The following is an 18,636-nucleotide window of genomic DNA, read 5'->3' as shown; positions in this document are numbered from 1 at the left end:
AAGCATTCCTCAGCCCTGTTTCCTTAGGCAGTGATGATTACTCTCAGTATTAGGCCTGGCAGAAACTTCGCTCACCCTGAACAATTTTCGTATCTTCTCTTTCTAGCACCCAAGCAACATAAATGTCTTATCAGAACTATGGTGACTGTGTGTATTGCCGGCCTATCTCTAAAAGAAGACATTTTTACCATATATAGTAGAATGTGGTGGTTGTTCTCAAGGCAATGCTGTTTATTACTTGTTATGTGAAAATGTTTAGGAATTGTAACAGATTTCACGCAATGCTGCTTTACCACCCCCCCCACCCCCCACCCCACCCCACCCCATGGTAGAATATGGTTCAGCATGCTGTGGGCAATTCAATATTTCAAAACAAAAAACTACTTGCAAATCACATTGCGGGTTTTTGTTTTTGTTTTAGAAAACTTTTCAAACAATTTTGTAGTGCTTAAGGAGAGATCGGGCACCAAACACCAAAAGAATAATAAAGAATGATTAACCCTGTTCTATTTATCTTAAAACACTGGCATGGTTTCCGTTTTGTGCATAAAGAACGTGATCGCCACCTAGTGGCACTCAAGAAGTTTTAAAAGCTATATATTGGGGAGAGTGGCATTTTCTTTTCTTTTCTTTTCTTTTCTTTTCTTTTCTCCAGAGTGCTATATGTCCTTTGACAACAGCGTTTGAGCTGTCCTGTGCTGACCTAAGATTAAACCTTGTGGAAAATATCTTATTATGTTATAATTTTCTATTGTAATTAAATATAATATTCAGCTCAGCAGAATATACTTAATATGAGAGAGAGAGAGAGAAAGAGAGAGAGAGAGAGAGTGTGTGTGTGTGTGTGCCCGCCCCTCATACAAAATGTCAGGACATTGTACAGCAAAAATATAAACAGGGCATTTCTTCAGCTGGAACTTTCTGGAAATCAGTTCTGGCCCCTCTCATGTGGGGAACATGGCCATTATAACAGAATAAGTGTGGTGTTCATGCTGAGTTCCAGAACCTCTTTTTCTAGAAAAATAGCATTGAATATAAATGCACCCATCATAAGCTTTGCAGATTCCACAGACAAAAGCAACACCAGTCAATTTGTATTGGATTTGAATAAATGGTGCTGCTCATATATCAATTCTAGTATTTCAAAATTCAATAGCCCTTTTTTAGATTGCGCCAGATATTGTATTGTTGTGTGACTGTTGGGAGTGGCACCAGGCTGACTCGCCCTGCCCTCGACGTTGCACATTACAGCTTACCCCACCCCCCTGGTGTCCATGCATGCAGCTTTGTCACCCCAGATTGCATGGAAGTCTTCACATGTACTGCTGTACCCATAGAATCATAAAATTGTAGAGTTCAAAGGGACCCTGAGGATCCTCTAGCCCACCCCTCTGCAATGCAGGAATATACAGTTGTTCCATACATGGATAAAACTTGCAACCTTGGCATTATCAGCACCATGCTCTAAGCAACTGTCAGGCTTTGGGAAGTCAGGTTCCTCCCCCATGGCCATAAATGAGCAAATCAAACAAAAGGGAATTCTTACCAGTTAGTTTCTTTAATAAACACAGCAAAAAACAAAAGAAAGTGTCAAACCAGAATGGTGGTGCTCCCAATTAAGGTCACTCCCCCTTCCATCCCAATTAATCTAAGTCACTCTTACGTCTTGTAATTTGAGCTGGTAGCTTCTGTGCTTTCTGTTCAGACACTTCTGAGCTCTCTGTAACTTTGGGGAAGTGGGGTGGATACTATCCAGAGACTGTGAATCTGTTAACTCTCTTCTAGAGTTTATTCTGCTAGCTGTTCCCCATCCAGTATTTCCCAGCTTATGCCTTCTGAACTATGCCCCTCTGCAAACAACTGTTCCAAATCTATACTGTCCCCCTGCTTCGGGATCAGGAGAAGGGGGTGGCTCCCACCATTCTTCCTCAGTGCAGCCCTCCTCAGCACGGTCCCTGACAGCAACTGAGCTATCCGGGGGGGGGGGCAGGGCATGCTGGCATGTGCAACACCAAGGACAGGATTAGTTGGCCTGGGCCCAGGTACATGTTGATGCAACTTTCAAGTGGTTCTTTAGAAGAGGTAATACTGATCTGATGTCACCTTTAATGACTGAGAAGGTTGGACCACCTTGCTCTGCTCTGATAGGCTGTGGCTTTCTAGGTCTTAGGCAGGAGTCTTTGCCATACCTGCTAGCTAGTGTTTTTTTTTTAAAGGGGAAATGCCAAGGATCGAACCCATAGCCTCCTGAATGCAAGTCACGTGCTCTACTGTTGGGCTGTGACCCCTTGATCTAATGATGAATAAGATCAAGGCTGCCAACTACATTGCACGCCGAAATGTGCTGCATGTATTTTAATAACAATTGGGTCTATTCACCGCCGTACAATTCCATTTTTTGCTAGTGTTTGGTGATATTTGCTAGACAATCAGGCAGTAAGTGGAGTTTGCAGATATTCCCTCAGCTGGTGCTATTACCTGTTTCAAGAGGAGCGGAACCCAAGCATTAAACATTTTCTCAGCTTTCAAATAGCGTGGGATTTGTATCTAGCCTCGTTATTGCAACCCAGCACTATGAAATTAGCATAAGAGGAATACAGAAAGAACCAGCTGGAACTTAAGTACCAACTAGAGGTGCCTTAAAAAAAAACAGGTCTGGTTGCAGAGTTATAAAGCGGGGAGGTGAGGAATAATTTGACAGGCAAAAATGGGATGCTAGAGGCTTCTCGTCATCTGATGCATTTGCTGCTGTAACTGCATTACCCGTCCATGTTTCTCTTCAGTGGCGGACCTTGGGGTCTCAAATTTCCGACCTTGGGGTCTCAAATCCAGCTTCCGGAATGGCTTGCAGAGGGGAAATGGTAGGAAGGGATGGGTGCATCAGCTATTCCTCCTCCACTTTAAATCCTGTTTCACAGCTGTATGGCAGATTAGCATTCCCAAAAGTAGGAGTGTTGGTCAGCCAAGTTTTGAGTAGACCTATTGGAATTAAAGGACCTAACTTAGCCATGTTCAGTTGGTGTACTGTGAGTGAAACTTGGTTGAATATCACCCTGGATCTACAATGTCAAGTCTAGTTAGTAGATAATGCTTGGCCCCTTTACTTTTCAATTAGATTAGTAAAGGTAAAGGTAAAGGGACCCCTGACCATTAGGTCCAGTCATGACCGACTCTGGGGTTGCGCGCTCATCTCGCATTATTGGCCGAGGGAGCCGGCGTATAGCTTCCAGGTCATGTGGCCAGCATAACAAAGCCGCTTCTGGCAAACCAGAGCAGCACATGGAAACGCCGTTTACCTTCCCGCTGTAGCGGTTCCTATTTATCTACTTGCGTTTTGACGTGTTTTCGAACTGCTAGGTTGGCATAATAATTAATAATTATTAATTATTATAATTATTAATAATTAATTAGATTATTAAGGGAGAGCAAATAATGTATTTGGGTCTAGCAGTTTCAGTGGTAATAATCTTTTAATTTATTTATTTTTAAATTACATCCCACCCATCTGGCTGAGTTTCCCCAGCCACCCTGGGCGACTTACAACATTATATAAAAACACAAAGAAACATCAAACATTAAAAAACAAAACATCTAGCAGCTATATAAGTCCAGTCTCTTCTATTTTCACCTCCGAAAAGGAATCCTATAAATAAGAGAACTTAAATCTAAGATGATACCAGTATACTCAAGACTCCTAGTCCTGGTCATTGGTTTGTTTGCTTTTCTTCTTCTGAAATTAAGTTTCCTACCTCAGGGATAGTTCCCACCTCTACCCCCTTTGATGAAAATTTGTGAAATTTCAACCTCCATTTTGTCATGTGCAACGCTGGTAAGGCCTAAAATGTCTATCAAGAGAGGAAGTCTCAGCATTCTCGCTTTGGAAGGAAATTAAATATAACTCTGTTACCTTCCCCAGGATATAACCTCAAAGCAGTTATTATCCCCAAGGTTATCCTGTGCGCTAGGAAGGAAAGAGCACAAGACAAAGCGATAACAATTTACTGGAAATAAAATCGTGGGGGTGGCAGGATGAGAGGGAAGGAAGGCTGTGGTGGTTCTGTATTCTTAGACAGGAATCTTCCCATTTATTTAGAATTATTCTGTTCATTGGTGTGGTCATTCGAGCTAGATGAAAAAGTATATGTCTTAAGTGTTCATTTTGTATTCTTCTTTTGGTTTTGATTGCTAATACTACTGCTACTAATAATAATAATACTGCCTTTAGTAATGTTGCATTTAGACATAACAGCGCCGTCTTAAGCGCTCCCGGCGCCGTGGTGTGCCGGATCCTCCGGTGCCCGCCGGATCCCTTCGGCGCCCTCCCGCCCCGTTCCGGCGCCCTCCCACCCCGTTTCCCAGCGCGGTGGGCGCCGCGCGCGGTGCAACAGGCGGTGCAACAGGCACTGCTGCACGGCAGGCGGGCGGGCAGGCGCAGCTGCACGGCGGACCGGTCGGCCAGCGGGTGGACGCAGCTCGCGGCGCCCTCCTGGCGGGCCGGCGCCATGGTTCCCTGCGCCACCCAGCCTGCACGTAGGGCCGGGCCTGAGACATAACACCAAGCCATGATTGGGTCTCTGAGAAGGCATGTGAGCCCAGTACTCATTCTTTCTCCTCTTGCTCTCCCTCCCTCTTCCCCTTGTGTACTGAGATGATAAACTTTTGTTGCCTCTTTGTGGCAAGCCACAGTTTGCCATTTATCTGAATAGGCAAAGTATGTTTTGTAGTTCCCTACAAACCATGATTACAGAGCTTGGTTTGTGATCATGGTTTATAAGTGATCACAAACCAAGGTTTGCTTGTTTAGATGAAACAACAAACTTATGTTTAGGCACAAACTGGTCCTGGAAATTTCTAATCTTTGTTTGCTGGGGAAGGAGAGGGGATGAAACTCGGAGCTCCTTTTCATAATACAGAATCACGGCTTAAATGTTAGTTGTGGGAAATGTGTTGTGCGGATTGGTGTGTGGTAAATGTCTGTTCACTATTTCCCATCAACGCTAATGAACCCTAGTGAGTAGAAAAAAAGTTGTAAAAGCACAAGATGTGAGTGAGGAATTATTAAACCAAACACTCCTGAAGATGTACATGTATCAAAACCAATTATTTTGTATAAGACATTAAAAGGTAAAGGTAAAGGGACCCCTGACCATTAGGTCCAGTCGTGACCGACTCTGGGGTTGCGCGCTCATCTCGGATGATTGGCCGAGGGAGCCGGCGTATAGCTTCCAGGTCATGTGGCCAGCATGACAAAGCCGCTTCTGGCAAACCAGAGCGGCACATGGAAACGCCGTTTACCTTCCCGCTGTAGCGGTTCCTATTTATCTACTTGCACTTTGACGTGCTTTCGAACTGCTAGGTTGGCAGGAGCTGGGACTGAGCAACGGGAGCTCACCCCGTCACAGGGATTCGAACCGCCGACCTTCTGATCAGCAAACCCTAGGCTCAGTGGTTTAACCACAGCGCCACCTGGGTCCATAAGACATTACAAACCGTGAATAATTCCGTTGTGTCCTGTTCCCTCTTAACTCTCTATCCACTATTTTTCTACTCATATCGCTTCCTGAGTTAAATAGCAATCTTGCTTTAATAGTGGGTGTGAAAGAACACATCCAAAGGGTATGAATATTTGTATTCTAAAGAAATCTAGCATGTGTGCACATTTGGTTTTCATTTTATGCTTTTCTGTGGTGCACTTGATCCATGTCAGGGTGCAGAGAAAATAATCTGACCCTCTTTCTCCCCGCAGGTAGCAAAAACCAAGTGAAATTTTCTGCTTTTATTATATTCATTTTTCTTATGGGAGGAAACCATGTTAAATCATTTGCTTCTTCATATCCTTTGAGGCTAATGTGGGTTTTATTGAGGGAATCATTTTACCCTGGGCAGTTATTGAATGTCCTTTTCATTAAAATGGCTTTGTAGCTTTGTTTTCCTCTGGATTGAGCACAAATTTGCAGTTTCTCCCATAGAATATGAACCATATGAGAAATGAAAGTACCGTATATTCCGGCGTATAAGACGACTGGGCGTATAAGACGACCCCCAACTTTTCCAGTTAAAATATAGAGTTTGGGATATACTCACTGTATAAGAAATACGACCCGGCGTATAAGACGACCCCAGACTTTTGAGAAGATTTTCCTGGGTTAAAAAGTAGTCTTATACGCAGGAATATACTGTACATTGAAAAGACTTCCCCCCCCCCTGTGTTACATGCTGCCTTCTCCCAGTGTTTCTCCACCCACATTGAGGAGTCAGCATGGAGTCTTTCTTAATGTGCCAACATGTCGTTGCCAACATGTATGCAATGATTGCCAACATGTCCAGGGCAGTCCCCAAATTGGGATGTGTGTATTCCAGGCTGCACTCCTGGCCAAGTCACGTGACCTGCAAAAGGTCATGGTCCCCAAAATGAGTTTTTTTTCCCCAGGGCCGTGCTCTTGCATGAGAGCATGGCACCCAAAAACACATGTTCGGGGATCAAAGCGAGTTTGCCACCTCAGAAAAAGTGCTTTTGTCAGGGCAAGATCACACACACACAAAAACGGGATGTCCTGGTTTTCCCAGGACAGTTATGGTGTTATAAGGCTGGGAAGTTTGGGTGGGTCAGTTCATTTTTGTGTTCAGTTATAAAAACAAAAACAAGCAGGCTTTTAGCTGCTAGGTACTCATTTTGATATCTTGGCCAATATGTTTTGTTTTGCTTCTTTAAAGGTTTAACTTGGCGCACTGGGAGCAGATCCCTAATTTATGCCGCAGTCACGTTTGTGGCAGATGCAGTTTTACACAGCTGTTTCAGACCTCCCAGGGGCTTATTTCCTCTGCTATATGGCACAGTCAGTAGCTGGGGGTGAGAGGAGTGAACGCGCCCATTAAACCATAGTTTATATTAAGCAATGGTTTATCATTATGTGTAAACTGGGCCAAAGTATGAATGACAGACATGCATCTAAAACACTCAGGTGCACATTGGGAGCTCTTGCCTAATCAAGATGTGTGTGCATATAAGTGTTCTTGAATGTACAGTAGCTGCAGAAAATATAAAAGTGCTCTACAGGCAACCATTGCTAAACTTTTTATTAGTTGTTATTGTTCCTTTGACACCAGCCAGTACACTTAAAAAATTTACAAGCAAAGTTGTCCATGTCACAGAGGTAACCTGAAACAAGAAGTTTTAAGAACTCTCTATTATATAGTTTCTGCTGTTAAGGGAACCAGGAAGAGGTCAGCACAGAAGTTCACAAACCTGCTGAAAGTGCTCTAGAAATAGTTATATGTTTATGATTGATTTGGGGAGAGAGGGATTTAATGGTGGCCTTCGAAAGTTTCTCTGTAATATTTTTGTAATATCCGAAGGTGCTAAGGGATCTTGCAATAGAAGCAGTAGCAGTGATGAGCCCTCTCACATCTGTTTTGTACCTGAGCACAACTTTCATTCCAATATTTAAAATCTATGCAGTTTGTCATCCTATGTTGGTATAATTAAAATGTGGGTAAGCCCAAGCTTCAATTTCTCTCTCTCTCTCTCTCTCTCTCTCTCTCTCTCTCTCTCTCTCTCTCTCTCTCTCTCTCTCTCTCTCTCTTGTGTTTGAATGTCCAAGCTTTCCAATTTTCCATTTGTTTTTCTGTAACTCTATAACAGCTGTTGAACTTCATCTGAGAGGAGGAGGAGGAGGATTGCAGGGCTCAGTAAAAATCCCTAGTGATTTCTTTGACACCATAATTAAGAGTAATTAAAACCTTGAAGCTTCAAAGTCTGCCTACATATCCAGAAATAAAACCTCCCATATTTAATTATGCTCAAACAATATGATGAGTTTGGGGGTGAGGGATTTTCATCCCTTCTCCAGGATACAGAAGTAGAACTGATGGACAGGTTGTAATAGATGGGTACCATTACAGGGATGCTTCACCTTCACAAGAGATGTTTGTCATATCCTCCCCCCCCCCCGTTAGTTAGACAGCTTCCTTAAGTAGATGCAAGGACATCATGAGAATGAAAAGAAGCAAGGCCCGAGTAGGCGAATCTGAAAACATAATAACTCCTGTTCTAAAATGGCAGGCACTGTTTTTCAAATGTCAACATTAAAGAAAATATTTTCCAGAATGTCGGAATACTTTCAGAGGGTTTTTGATTTGGCATTCTGACGCACATCTATTCAGCCACTTTATGGCATGCTTTTAACGCTCCACCAGTCCCAAATCACATCCTCCATCCTGAAGTAATACTTCATATCACAAATGTCAATTTGGGACCATTTATTTTAATTGCTCTCGACAGAAACATTAAGAGGCTGCTGCCACAAGAGGAAAGATTAACTTTAAGATTGCATTGGGGGGGGGGTTTGCGGCGGGGAGGGGAATGTAAGTGAAAATGATGTGATTTAAAAAGAAACATGGGAGAAGAGAAGGGGAAAGATATGATTTATAGGTTTTAAAATCGGGATGTAATTTGAAAAGCACATAACTTCTATTGGGCTGATGGCTGAATTCCCTGTTGGCCAACATTAACAAGGGCCGCAGGGACTGGTGGGTGTAACCAAAGAAAAAATTGGGGCGATCAAAGTGGTCTGCTTTCTCTCAGACTCCTGTGTGGATACACATCCAGTAATGAAAGCAGAGAGAAAGAACGATACAACTGCCACCACACCAAAGTCCCTTTCCTTTCCCCAGTGCAGCCATTGACAACAGAATGGAAGAACTTCCAAAAGAGGAAGGACTCATTCCTCTCAACCTTTCCCAAGTGCTGGAAATGACTTAGGAAACATCATAGCAGATCAGAGTGTTCCTTCCTGTTTCTGGAGCACTCTTGATCTGTCCTCAGTGGTGGCGGCAGAGAGACAAGAGGCACTTCATTCAGTGCTGCCAAAGAGGTGCTTAGCTTTCCATGGTGGTGACAGAGAGAGGAAAGAAGAGCAACATAAGAAAACAGTAATATATATATATATATATATATATATATATATATATATATATATATATATATATATATTAAAATCAGCCACTGCCAAATTGTTGGAGGCCTTGGGGAGTCATCAGAAATTGCCTTGGGGAGCCCACAGACCACGTTTTAGCCACTGCAATATAAGCCAATAGAGATGTTGCTCTTTATTTTAAAAAGAAACTAAATAGATGCCTTTTTTTTGGCTCAATGATACACTGGGAAAATGCATCCGGGCCTAAACATTTGTTTTCTTTTTGATTCTGAAATGTATAGGAAAAGATGCAACATTAAATTAAATTAATGCAATTAGATTAAATATCTAATTGATTAAATGCGGTTGAGGAAAAGGAAGGTTAGTGTTCTGACAGAATACTAAACTCTATTATCTGATAGAGTAAGGAGAGTGTTTGAGACCCTTTGGGATTGCCTCTCCCTCCAGTAGGAGGCAAGGGCATATTGCAAGTTGACTCCTTTGTAGTAGAAGAAGCCCAGATCCTATACCAGTTCAGCCACAGGTCAGGAAGCAGGGCCTGGGTTGGTCTCTACAGAGTCCAAATCAGATTCTCCAGTTGCAAATGTGTCTGTGTGGCCGAAAAGTATGATGGACTTAAATAATGAGTGGGGTATAATTTTGCTAAACAAATCTAAGCATATAGATTTGTGACATTTCTGTGAAGATGGGATAAACTTTGTAGGATTTATAGGATTCTCTTTGCCTCTTTCATGCAGTCTCTTCTCTCTCAATATGGCGCCATGCAACTCTCTTGCATCTGGGTGGGAGAGTAGCTGTTCTCTTGGTAAACTGCAAAATAATCCGCATTTCTCCATTGTTGAAATGCCCAGAATTGGTTTTTGACACAGCAGTGATATTAACACAAGCATATCCATAACTGTTCCATCATTGATGTAACTGGTTCTTAACAAGGACTTTTCTGGCAACTTAGTTGATAAGGTTGGACCATTAGACAAGCAAATAAAATAATGCATGTACATTTTCTACTTCATTATATGTGCCTTAGTTTTGCAGTTGCTAGAAAATTCTAGCAGTTGTAAAAGAAAGTTTGTGCTGCCATTTTGGGGTAGTGGCAAGCAACTGCATATGTGGCACAAAGTGTAATGATTGCTCTTACATTAATTGCATATTATGCTCAAACACACACACACACAGAGAGAGAGAGACAGACAAATATACCACAAACTTATGAAGAAGGGCATATTCTGGTCATGGCTATTTATGTGCTTTGAACACATCCACACCCACCCACACATACATGCATATGTTTTCAGGGATCAAATGTTGTGCTTTGTAATATTGCAACAGTTGAAAGCTAATCATAAAAATAATAGAAAACTCTGTTGGCTCTCTTTTTTTGTAGAGGCTTGTTTAATGGCAAGAAGGGAAAATGAAGGAAAGGAGTGTTGACTGCTGATATTTGAAAATGCTTCTTTTAATTTGCACTGCATATGTATTTTATTTTCCATTTACAGGTACAAGCATCTTTACTGTTTACGAAGCTGCTTCTCAAGAAGGCTGGGTCTTCCTGATGTACCGAGCAATCGACAGCTTCCCCCGATGGCGCTCTTACTTCTATTTCATCACCTTAATTTTCTTCCTTGCTTGGCTTGTTAAGGTACTGTAGACCTGATCAGACACACACCTGATCAGAATATAAAGCATGTTCGAGTGGGGCTCACCCACCCACTCACCCACTGCTTCTACCCCTGCGCTTCACTGTAAACTTTTTAAAAAATATATATAATTCTTTTTGTAGAATGTATTTATTGCTGTCATCATTGAGACATTTGCTGAAATCCGAGTGCAGTTCCAACAGATGTGGGGATCCAGGAGCAGTACAACTTCGACAGCTACGACACAGGTAGATGTTGCTAATTTTAAAAATTCGCTTTGATAGGTGTGAATTCTTGCTTTGTCCTACTGTGTGCTTACCAATGTATTGAAACACTCAGGTGTAGGGTGCAAATGCAGCATTTGAATTCAAAGCCTGTGTGGTTCATTGCCTATAAGCCAATCCCTGTAATTCACTAAAACAGCGTTTACAATTTTGGCAATCCAAAGCTCTCCGGAGATAGATGTTGATTGGAGACAAAATCCTGTTGCTTTCCATCCTGAATCCCTTGAGGCATTGCTTTTTTGTAATTATATGGAAGTGAAATTAAAACAGTTTCCACACAGCAGAGCACGTAACATAGTGCAGTGTTATCTAAAAATGCTCATCACTTTGGCGAGGGTTCTTCTATAACATTTACTCACAAGAAAGTCTCATTCAACAAAGGTCCTTTCCAGTGTTAATTAAGAGTTCCCTGTTCACAGCTCCTGCTAATAGTATTGCTTCCTGTTGGTTGCAGCAGGAGGACTTTGGGCAAATAAACTTTTAATTGTACCCTGAGCAGCTGCTCTTAGTTACCCTGATGTTAGTTTCTATTCCTACAATGGTGGGAACTTTAATTATTTATTTCTTATTAATCCTTTCCTTCATTGTTGTTATTTCAATTTCTTTTTTTCTTTTTTTTTTAAAAAGAGAATTTATATGGGTAAAAGAAAAATGTCAACTTAACAATATCAGTCAGTATCTCAAAACACTACAGCAAACCAAACAAGCCGAAGATTCAAAAGCTAGGAGGAGAGGCTTTTACCAGTCAGGAATGCCTTCCTGTGAAGGAAATTCTATAATTACAATATGAAAGCAACGGAATCTCAGTTGCATTCTCTGCAATAGGAATAGCTTTCTTTCAAAGGAGTGCTAGTTGAAATGCAAGACTAGGCACAATATAGTTAAAGACAAAACATATCACTAGTTTTGTTTGTATATATGAGCACGTAAATCGCTTCTGACAAGTGCTTTCTGACAAGTGTTTCACCCCCTCCAGATGTTTCATGAAGATGCTACAGGAGGATGGCAGCTAGTAGATGTTGATGTGAATAAGCCTCAGGGCAGAGCTCCAGCATGTTTGCAGGTAGGGCATTGCTACTGATTCTTTTTTAAAAACCAGAGATACCAGTGCAACAAACCAAGTGGGAATGTTTCTTTTCAAATAGAGACAGCAAGTGGGAAAATGACCACAACTGAAACTCAGAAACAGCTCTAAATTTAGTATTTACTTGCCAGATTTGTTGTACGTTTCATATGTCTGTGCGTGTTAGGTGTAATGTGAAATGAATGGCTCATGTGCACATCAGCTAGTCCAATTATACATTCACCTTGCCTCAGCAGAATGTGCATGCAATCCGTCTGCGAAGAGGGAATACCTTTTGTCAAAAGAGGCTTGTGGAATGTGCACATTTTAAAGGGTTTTGTGCACTCTCTGGGCACTTTGCACAACTTCTAACAGGTCTTAGTATATTCTCCAGATAATATGCATAATCTCCCAGATTATGTGTTTTTCTTGACAGAATTGTCCACACTGTCCTGTGGGCTCATTCTTCAATCAATAAGCATAGCGTCCAAGAAATATGTCTCTGCTTGTGGTCAAGATGCATAATCTCCTAAGAAAAACATCCTTGGCTGCTGTTCTTTCGTGGGTGGCTCCAAGCGTGAATGTAGGCCAGTCAGGAACCTTTCCAGCTAGGAACACAAATTTCCAAAGTGATACAAATACAAATTTATATTGCAATCGATGCAGGTACATATCTGAAATACCACAAACCTCCATTTCAAAATGAGAAAATAAAAAAATGGGCCAAATAGTAAAGCTTTATTTTCATAATCAAAACTAAAACAAACAACTGCAAAATGGGGGGGGGGGGGGTTCCCAGACATTTGTGATGTTGAGGACATTTCTTAAGATACCATTTCAAATTTGAAACAGGATAATAAAATACCTGATAATTCTTGTGGATTGTTCCAGCATGCAGCCATAAATGTATTAATGAGCTTATAGGGGGGGAAATTACTCAGTGTAGACCCACTGCAATTAATGGACCTAACTTCATCTTTATCCATTTCAGTTGGCCTGCTCTCAGTAAAACCTATTTGAATACCGCCCAATAACTTTTGAAAATACTGTATTCAATAAAACCTTATTCTTAAAGCAGGGGTAGGAAACAGCATGAGAGCATCTCAAGCTTGCTCTGAATTAAAGAGACCTGATAACATAGGGGAGGAGATTGCAGGTGGAAGTATACTGGGTTGTGCCCACGGAGAGAAGGCACCACTGAGGTTTTTGTGGCATGGAGATTAAGAATTCTAGAGAGCCTCTTTGCCTCCTGGGTAATATATGTCCTCCTCTTCATATTGTTCCTGCCTACAATGCTCCAGATTTCAACCAACCATTTTCCTAATGCCCTTAACATAGCATCATTCTGGGAAATTATGGTAACGTAAATGGGTAGACCCCACTGGAATTAAAATGGTGGATCCCCAAGGGAGTGATGTTGTGCTGTGGGTATCGCAGTAAATTTAAATGGTGGCTCCTTAACACTACTAACTGTGTCCATAAGATCAGAGCAGTAGCTGAAAGTGTACCAGGGCAGGCATCAACACAGCAGTGGGCATTCCTGTTGTGTTGTAGACCCAGTCGTTGCCGGCGGATAAGACATGGTGATACCAGGCCTGTGCGGTGCGTTGCAGTGAGCAGGGAAAGGAAGGAACATTGCACCTGTGTCAGCTGCAATTTCCTTTCTATCAATGACTGTGTGGTTACGAGATTTCTGGGTGTCTCTAGATGCACATTATAATGGCCTCAAATTGCCTCAGATGTGTGCTAGAAAACTGCCAGAGACGAGGCCGAAGTCTTAACTAATGCACTCTGACAATGTTTTTCTAATGTTTGCTTTTGCATGATTTCTTTGCTCAAGCCTTATACAAACACAAATCAGAGATAAACAGTGCGTACGTGAAGGAAACCTTGCTTACAGAAGCGAATGCATGCACAGCCTGACGAAGCGGGTTCTGCTTTTATTTGCATGGTAGGGAATAGTGGTCATTGATGAAGCAGGGGCACCTCAAAGCACAAACCCAGCAGGATTACAGTGTTCTAATAACCTGCTACGTGTTTTCTTGGAAATAGCCTTGATAATCATTGGTTCAGCTTTTGTTCTACAGGTGGTAGCCAAGGTAATACAGTACTGGTGGGGAGGGAGTTATTGGGCAAGAAGGGGGAATGAAATTGCACGAAAGTGAAAAAGCAGCTTGGAGATTTTGTCCTGAGAGCTCCTCAGTAAGTTATTTATGTGTTTATTTAAAAGCATCAATAAGCCACATAATATTTTAAAACTCTCTAAGCAACGTACAATATAAAAGCAAACCATATCATTACAACAAAAATACAACCAGAAACTAATAAAACACCAGTGTTAAAGAATGTTAAGACAAATAAAAGCAAATAAAACAGGAATTTAGGGGGGGTTCAAATGAATAAAGAAGGGTTCATTCTTATGGGTGAGAAAAAGCCTGCCCAAAAGGCTAGCCTTTACAAGACATCCGAAGCAACTGATGGTTGCTGCTTCACATATAACAGAGGGCTAGGCATTCCGCAATACAAGGGCAATAGCAGATAATTCAAATTTTTGTGTGTCTGCTCTGTTGGAGGTAGGACCACTAATGGGTGGTTTCATGAACTTTAACTTTCTCTCAGACCAAATCATCACATTTCTCCCCCACCCACCCCCAAACTGTTTTAAATCTAGAGGAGTTTGTGGAGCAGACTGGGAATTTTGCAGATGCAACTATTCAGAGGAAATATCTTTGGGGAGGGGGGCATTCTGTGTGCTAGCGAGAGTAGACACTTCATTTCTGCCCTTCAGAGTCATGTCTCTGTTAAAACAGTCCCCAACATAACCCTAGAATGTCTGAGAAAGCTGCTTGGGAGTCGCTTTGAGATTGAGCAAAACCTGCCCCTCACTAGTCATGAGAGCCATCAGAGGCAGGAAGCAGACTTTGCCCCTACCCACATCCCTTGGCTCTCTTCTGTATACATGAGTGGTTGACAATGACTTCTGAAGAACAATTGGGAGCCCTTACTGAAGTCAAAACCTGCCCTACACATAGGAGCTGGGACTCCCTTTCTTATGTTTCACCCTCCAGGGGCCCTTGCGCAACCCAGGCCCTCTGTCCACATGCATCTATCCGTCATAACGAGGCAGCTTTATTTAATTAATTAAAATGATCATTTGTTCCCTGAAAAATTCAGTCAGCTGCACAAATATATTCCATGTTTCGTTCTAAAGGTGGGTCTTTTTCATTAGAATGCATTGTGGAAAATGTGATTTCAGCTAATTAATATTTTCACGGTGCGTCACTAGCTGTTGCTGAATCTGATTAGATTCCTAGGACTATGTTCTTGTTGCCTAAGGCATCCAGGAGTTTTGCGAGTGTGCAAGCTAATTCTTATTAATTATGTGCTTTCTTCCTATTAGGGAACTTGCCTAGATAAGTTATTTGCTCTTGTTATTGTCACTGGTATAGCGTATTTTAACTTCTGGTTGCTTCCTGCATACCGTAAATTGCTCCTGCTGTTACACTGTGTGCAGTTCTCTGTCTCGTGGAAACAGTTAGCCTAAGTGCCAGGTTTCAGAGGATTTCTTTCCCAGCTCTGCAGGAAATAGCACATTCTTTTAATCCTGTGCGAAAGGCATGCTTTCTGTTTCATTGTTTCTACTCTTGTTAAGAGTCCAAAATAACAGGGGGATACTCATTATTACTTTTCTCCCTTTTTTTTGGTTTCTTATGCTAAATAGACATTCTTTTTTATAACATGTGCAGAATATGCATGGCATGATAAAGACATGGAGAAAGGCATTGAGCAGCCTTTCCAGGGAGTTTTGTACCAGTCTTTTAACAGCTAGTAATTTTACTTATCACCTGGATTAGTGCCAGTTTCTGCATGGCTTCCTTGCCCAGCCATTTATCTCCAGAAATTCCATATGAATTACAATGGGAATGAATAGTCTTGAACTGAATTTTGGGCTTAGAGGGTTTGGAGGAGAGTTATGTTCATCTTTTTCAGTTCTTTGTGTGTTGATTTGCGAAATGTGGTGGCACCGAAGTGCTTAAATCATTTTGAAATGACTTGGTTCATTTATAGCTCAAGTATTTTAGGGTAAAGGTGAAATTTGGGCAGAGCCTAAATTTCCACGAGTTTCACTTTTTGCAACAAAACTTGTCATTTGACAACAACAAAAAATTGGCAGGATACTCATAAAAAAAGCCCTCATGCTTTTCATAATGAAAGTAACGTAGCAGTAGAGAAGATGTTGTGATTTTGACTGACTGAATTACAGTGCGTACACTTTGCACATATGACAAGGAATACTGTGTTAAGATAAAAAGTTGCAGCATGCTAGCTTAGGATTCCAGAAGCCGGGCTCAACATGCTCAGCACAGCTGGAAAAGATTCAGCTACGTTGTGGTAGATAGACTGAATGAGTGAGAGGTGAGTCCTCAGTTTGAGGAGAGAGCGTAAGGACCAGATAACATTCTATTTTCTTCAGAATTCTATTATGGCAGAAGTAGAGGGGAGACTGAAATTACTCTTCCTCTTTCACAACAAATAACAGTTCTGAAATTCATTGGGCTTGCTCTGATTCCAATCTCTTTCACCTGTGCTATGCCTGTGCCACTACAGTTAGATTAAGCTGATGTTCAGTGGTAATGGGCTCTGTAAGACAGAATCTACCAACTTGCTTATTGGTGTTTTTTTATGGAATTTTTCCAGAGAAGTAACATGGGGCCAACTTGCTTCATTTTTATTGTGTTCCAGAAACTTCCAATATACCTTAACAGTTCCCCTGGCAATCTCTGTCCAGTATTATAAAATGATTTCACCCAGCGTCTGGATAAATAAAAAATTGTCTAAGGTTTAACAGACCCCATTCCACCCCAAGATTGCAGACTACTCTATGAATCTGTGCAGAATCAAATGAAAGCAGTATGTACCGCAAACCTAAAAATAATAAACAGGGAGTTTCTTTCAAATCACTTGTGTAGTCCTTTGAAAACAACAGCTTTCATCTAATGATAGTGAAGAAGGAATGCTAACTAGCCAACTAACATTATCTCCATACTGTGCTTATTTATTGTGCTTGGATCAAACTATGTTTGCCATTTCTCACACATCAGAATAGTGTTCCATGATTTACAGTGGTACCTTGGTTTATGAACACAATTGGTTCCGGAAGTCTGTTCATAAACTGAAGCGTTCATAAACTGAAGCGAACTTTCCCATTGAAAGTAATGGAAAGTGGATTAATCCGTTCCAGATGGGTCCGCGGAGTACTCAACCTGAAGCGTACTTAACCCGAAGCATGGGTGTAATTGGTTCCGGAAGTCTGTTCATAAACTGAAGCGTTCATAAACTGAAGCGAACTTTCCCATTGAAAGTAATGGAAAGTGAATTAATCTGTTCCAGATGGGTCCGCGGCGTTCGTAAACCGAAAATTCGTAAACCAAGGTGTTCGTAAACCGAGGTTCCACTGTGTTGGGGGTGGGGGCTACAAAATTCATATCAGGCGAAAGGAAGGTTGATTTTCTCCATACAAAGACGAAGCAACTCTCAGTTTCTCATGTTTCCTGACCTAGAGTACAATCAGATCTTAAATCCTCTAGTTGTATACCTTAACATCTATAATTGCTTTTCAGACTGCATTGTAGAGATCTCTCTAGCTCTCCCACCTGCAGCATGAACACCAGAAAGCTAGGGTTTGACCTCAGTTCCTTCCAACATCTCTCACTCAGCACCAGGAGACATCTTTAGAGAGGTGCCTGTTATCCTGAACATGCAGGGTTCTCCACTTACAGGCCCAGCTCTGCAAAATGTGAATGGTGATTGGCCTATCTGCTTCCCTTGATTCTTAATCATGTGAGTGGGGGAATGCCCAAACAGAGCGTGCATAATTGGGAAAGAATAGCCTTCAGGCCTGTCAGAGATCCTGTAATTCCACCCAAACAGTATGACATAAATCTGACATAAGTTCATACATGAAAGGAAAGGGGCACAGCTGGGCTCTAGAATTATATACGGGATTGCCTGTGGTAGTGGTTTTGGAATAGTTAGACTGGTGACTGGGAGTGCCCACTGAGACCACATAACACCGGCCCTGAAAGACATACATTGGCTCCTAGTATGTATGTTTCCGAGCACAATTCAGAGTGTTGGTGCTGACCTGTAAAGCCCTAACCGGCCTCGGCCCACTATACCTGAAGGAGCATCTCCACCCTATCGTTCAGCCCGGACACTGAGATCCAGCTCCGAGGGCCTTCTGGCGGTTCCCTCACTGCGAGAAGTGAGATTATAGGGAACCAGGCAGAGGGCCTTCTCGGTAGGGGTGCCCGCCCAGTGGAAAGCCCTCCCATCAGATGTCGAGGAAATAAACAACTACAGTCGTACCTTGGAAGTCGAACAGAATCCGTTCTGGAAGTCCATTCAACTTCCGAAACGTTTGGAAACCCAGGCACGGCTTCTGACTGGTTTCCAATTGTGCAGACATGCTGGAAATGATAGTGGAAGCCGCACCGGACGTTCGGCTTCCCCAAAAACATTTGAAAACTGGAACACCTACTTCCGGTTTTCGATTGTTTGGGAGCCGAAACGTTTGACTCCGAAGGCGTTCGGGAGCCGAGGTACGACTATATCTGACTTTTAGAAGACATCTGAAGGCGAAGTTTTAGGGAAGTTTTAAATGTTTGATGTTTTATCATGTTTTTAATATTCTGTTGGAAACGGGATGGGTGGGG

The 18,636-nt window shown here is 42.0% G+C and overlaps 1 protein-coding gene across 3 annotated transcripts in view; it reads left to right on the top strand.

The window, feature by feature from the left end:
• Nucleotides 1-18,636, top strand: part of NALCN (sodium leak channel, non-selective) — a 186,133-nt gene that overhangs the window by 62,206 nt on the left and 105,291 nt on the right. For all 3 annotated transcript variants that reach the window (XM_088667555.1, XM_088667554.1, XM_088667553.1), the window contains 3 exons: nucleotides 10,433-10,575; nucleotides 10,717-10,821; nucleotides 11,834-11,920. In XM_088667555.1, the coding sequence (XP_088523681.1) occupies nucleotides 10,433-10,575; nucleotides 10,717-10,821; nucleotides 11,834-11,920 (335 nt within the window). The remainder of the gene's footprint in view (nucleotides 1-10,432; nucleotides 10,576-10,716; nucleotides 10,822-11,833; nucleotides 11,921-18,636) is intronic.

The sequence above is a fragment of the Zootoca vivipara genome, chromosome 4, assembly GCF_965207765.1.
Source record: "Zootoca vivipara chromosome 4, rZooViv2.hap1.1, whole genome shotgun sequence".
Lineage (NCBI taxonomy): Eukaryota > Metazoa > Chordata > Lepidosauria > Squamata > Lacertidae > Zootoca > Zootoca vivipara.
The sequence above is the reverse complement of the archived record's forward strand: the minus strand, read 5'-3'. Positions and strand labels throughout refer to the sequence as shown.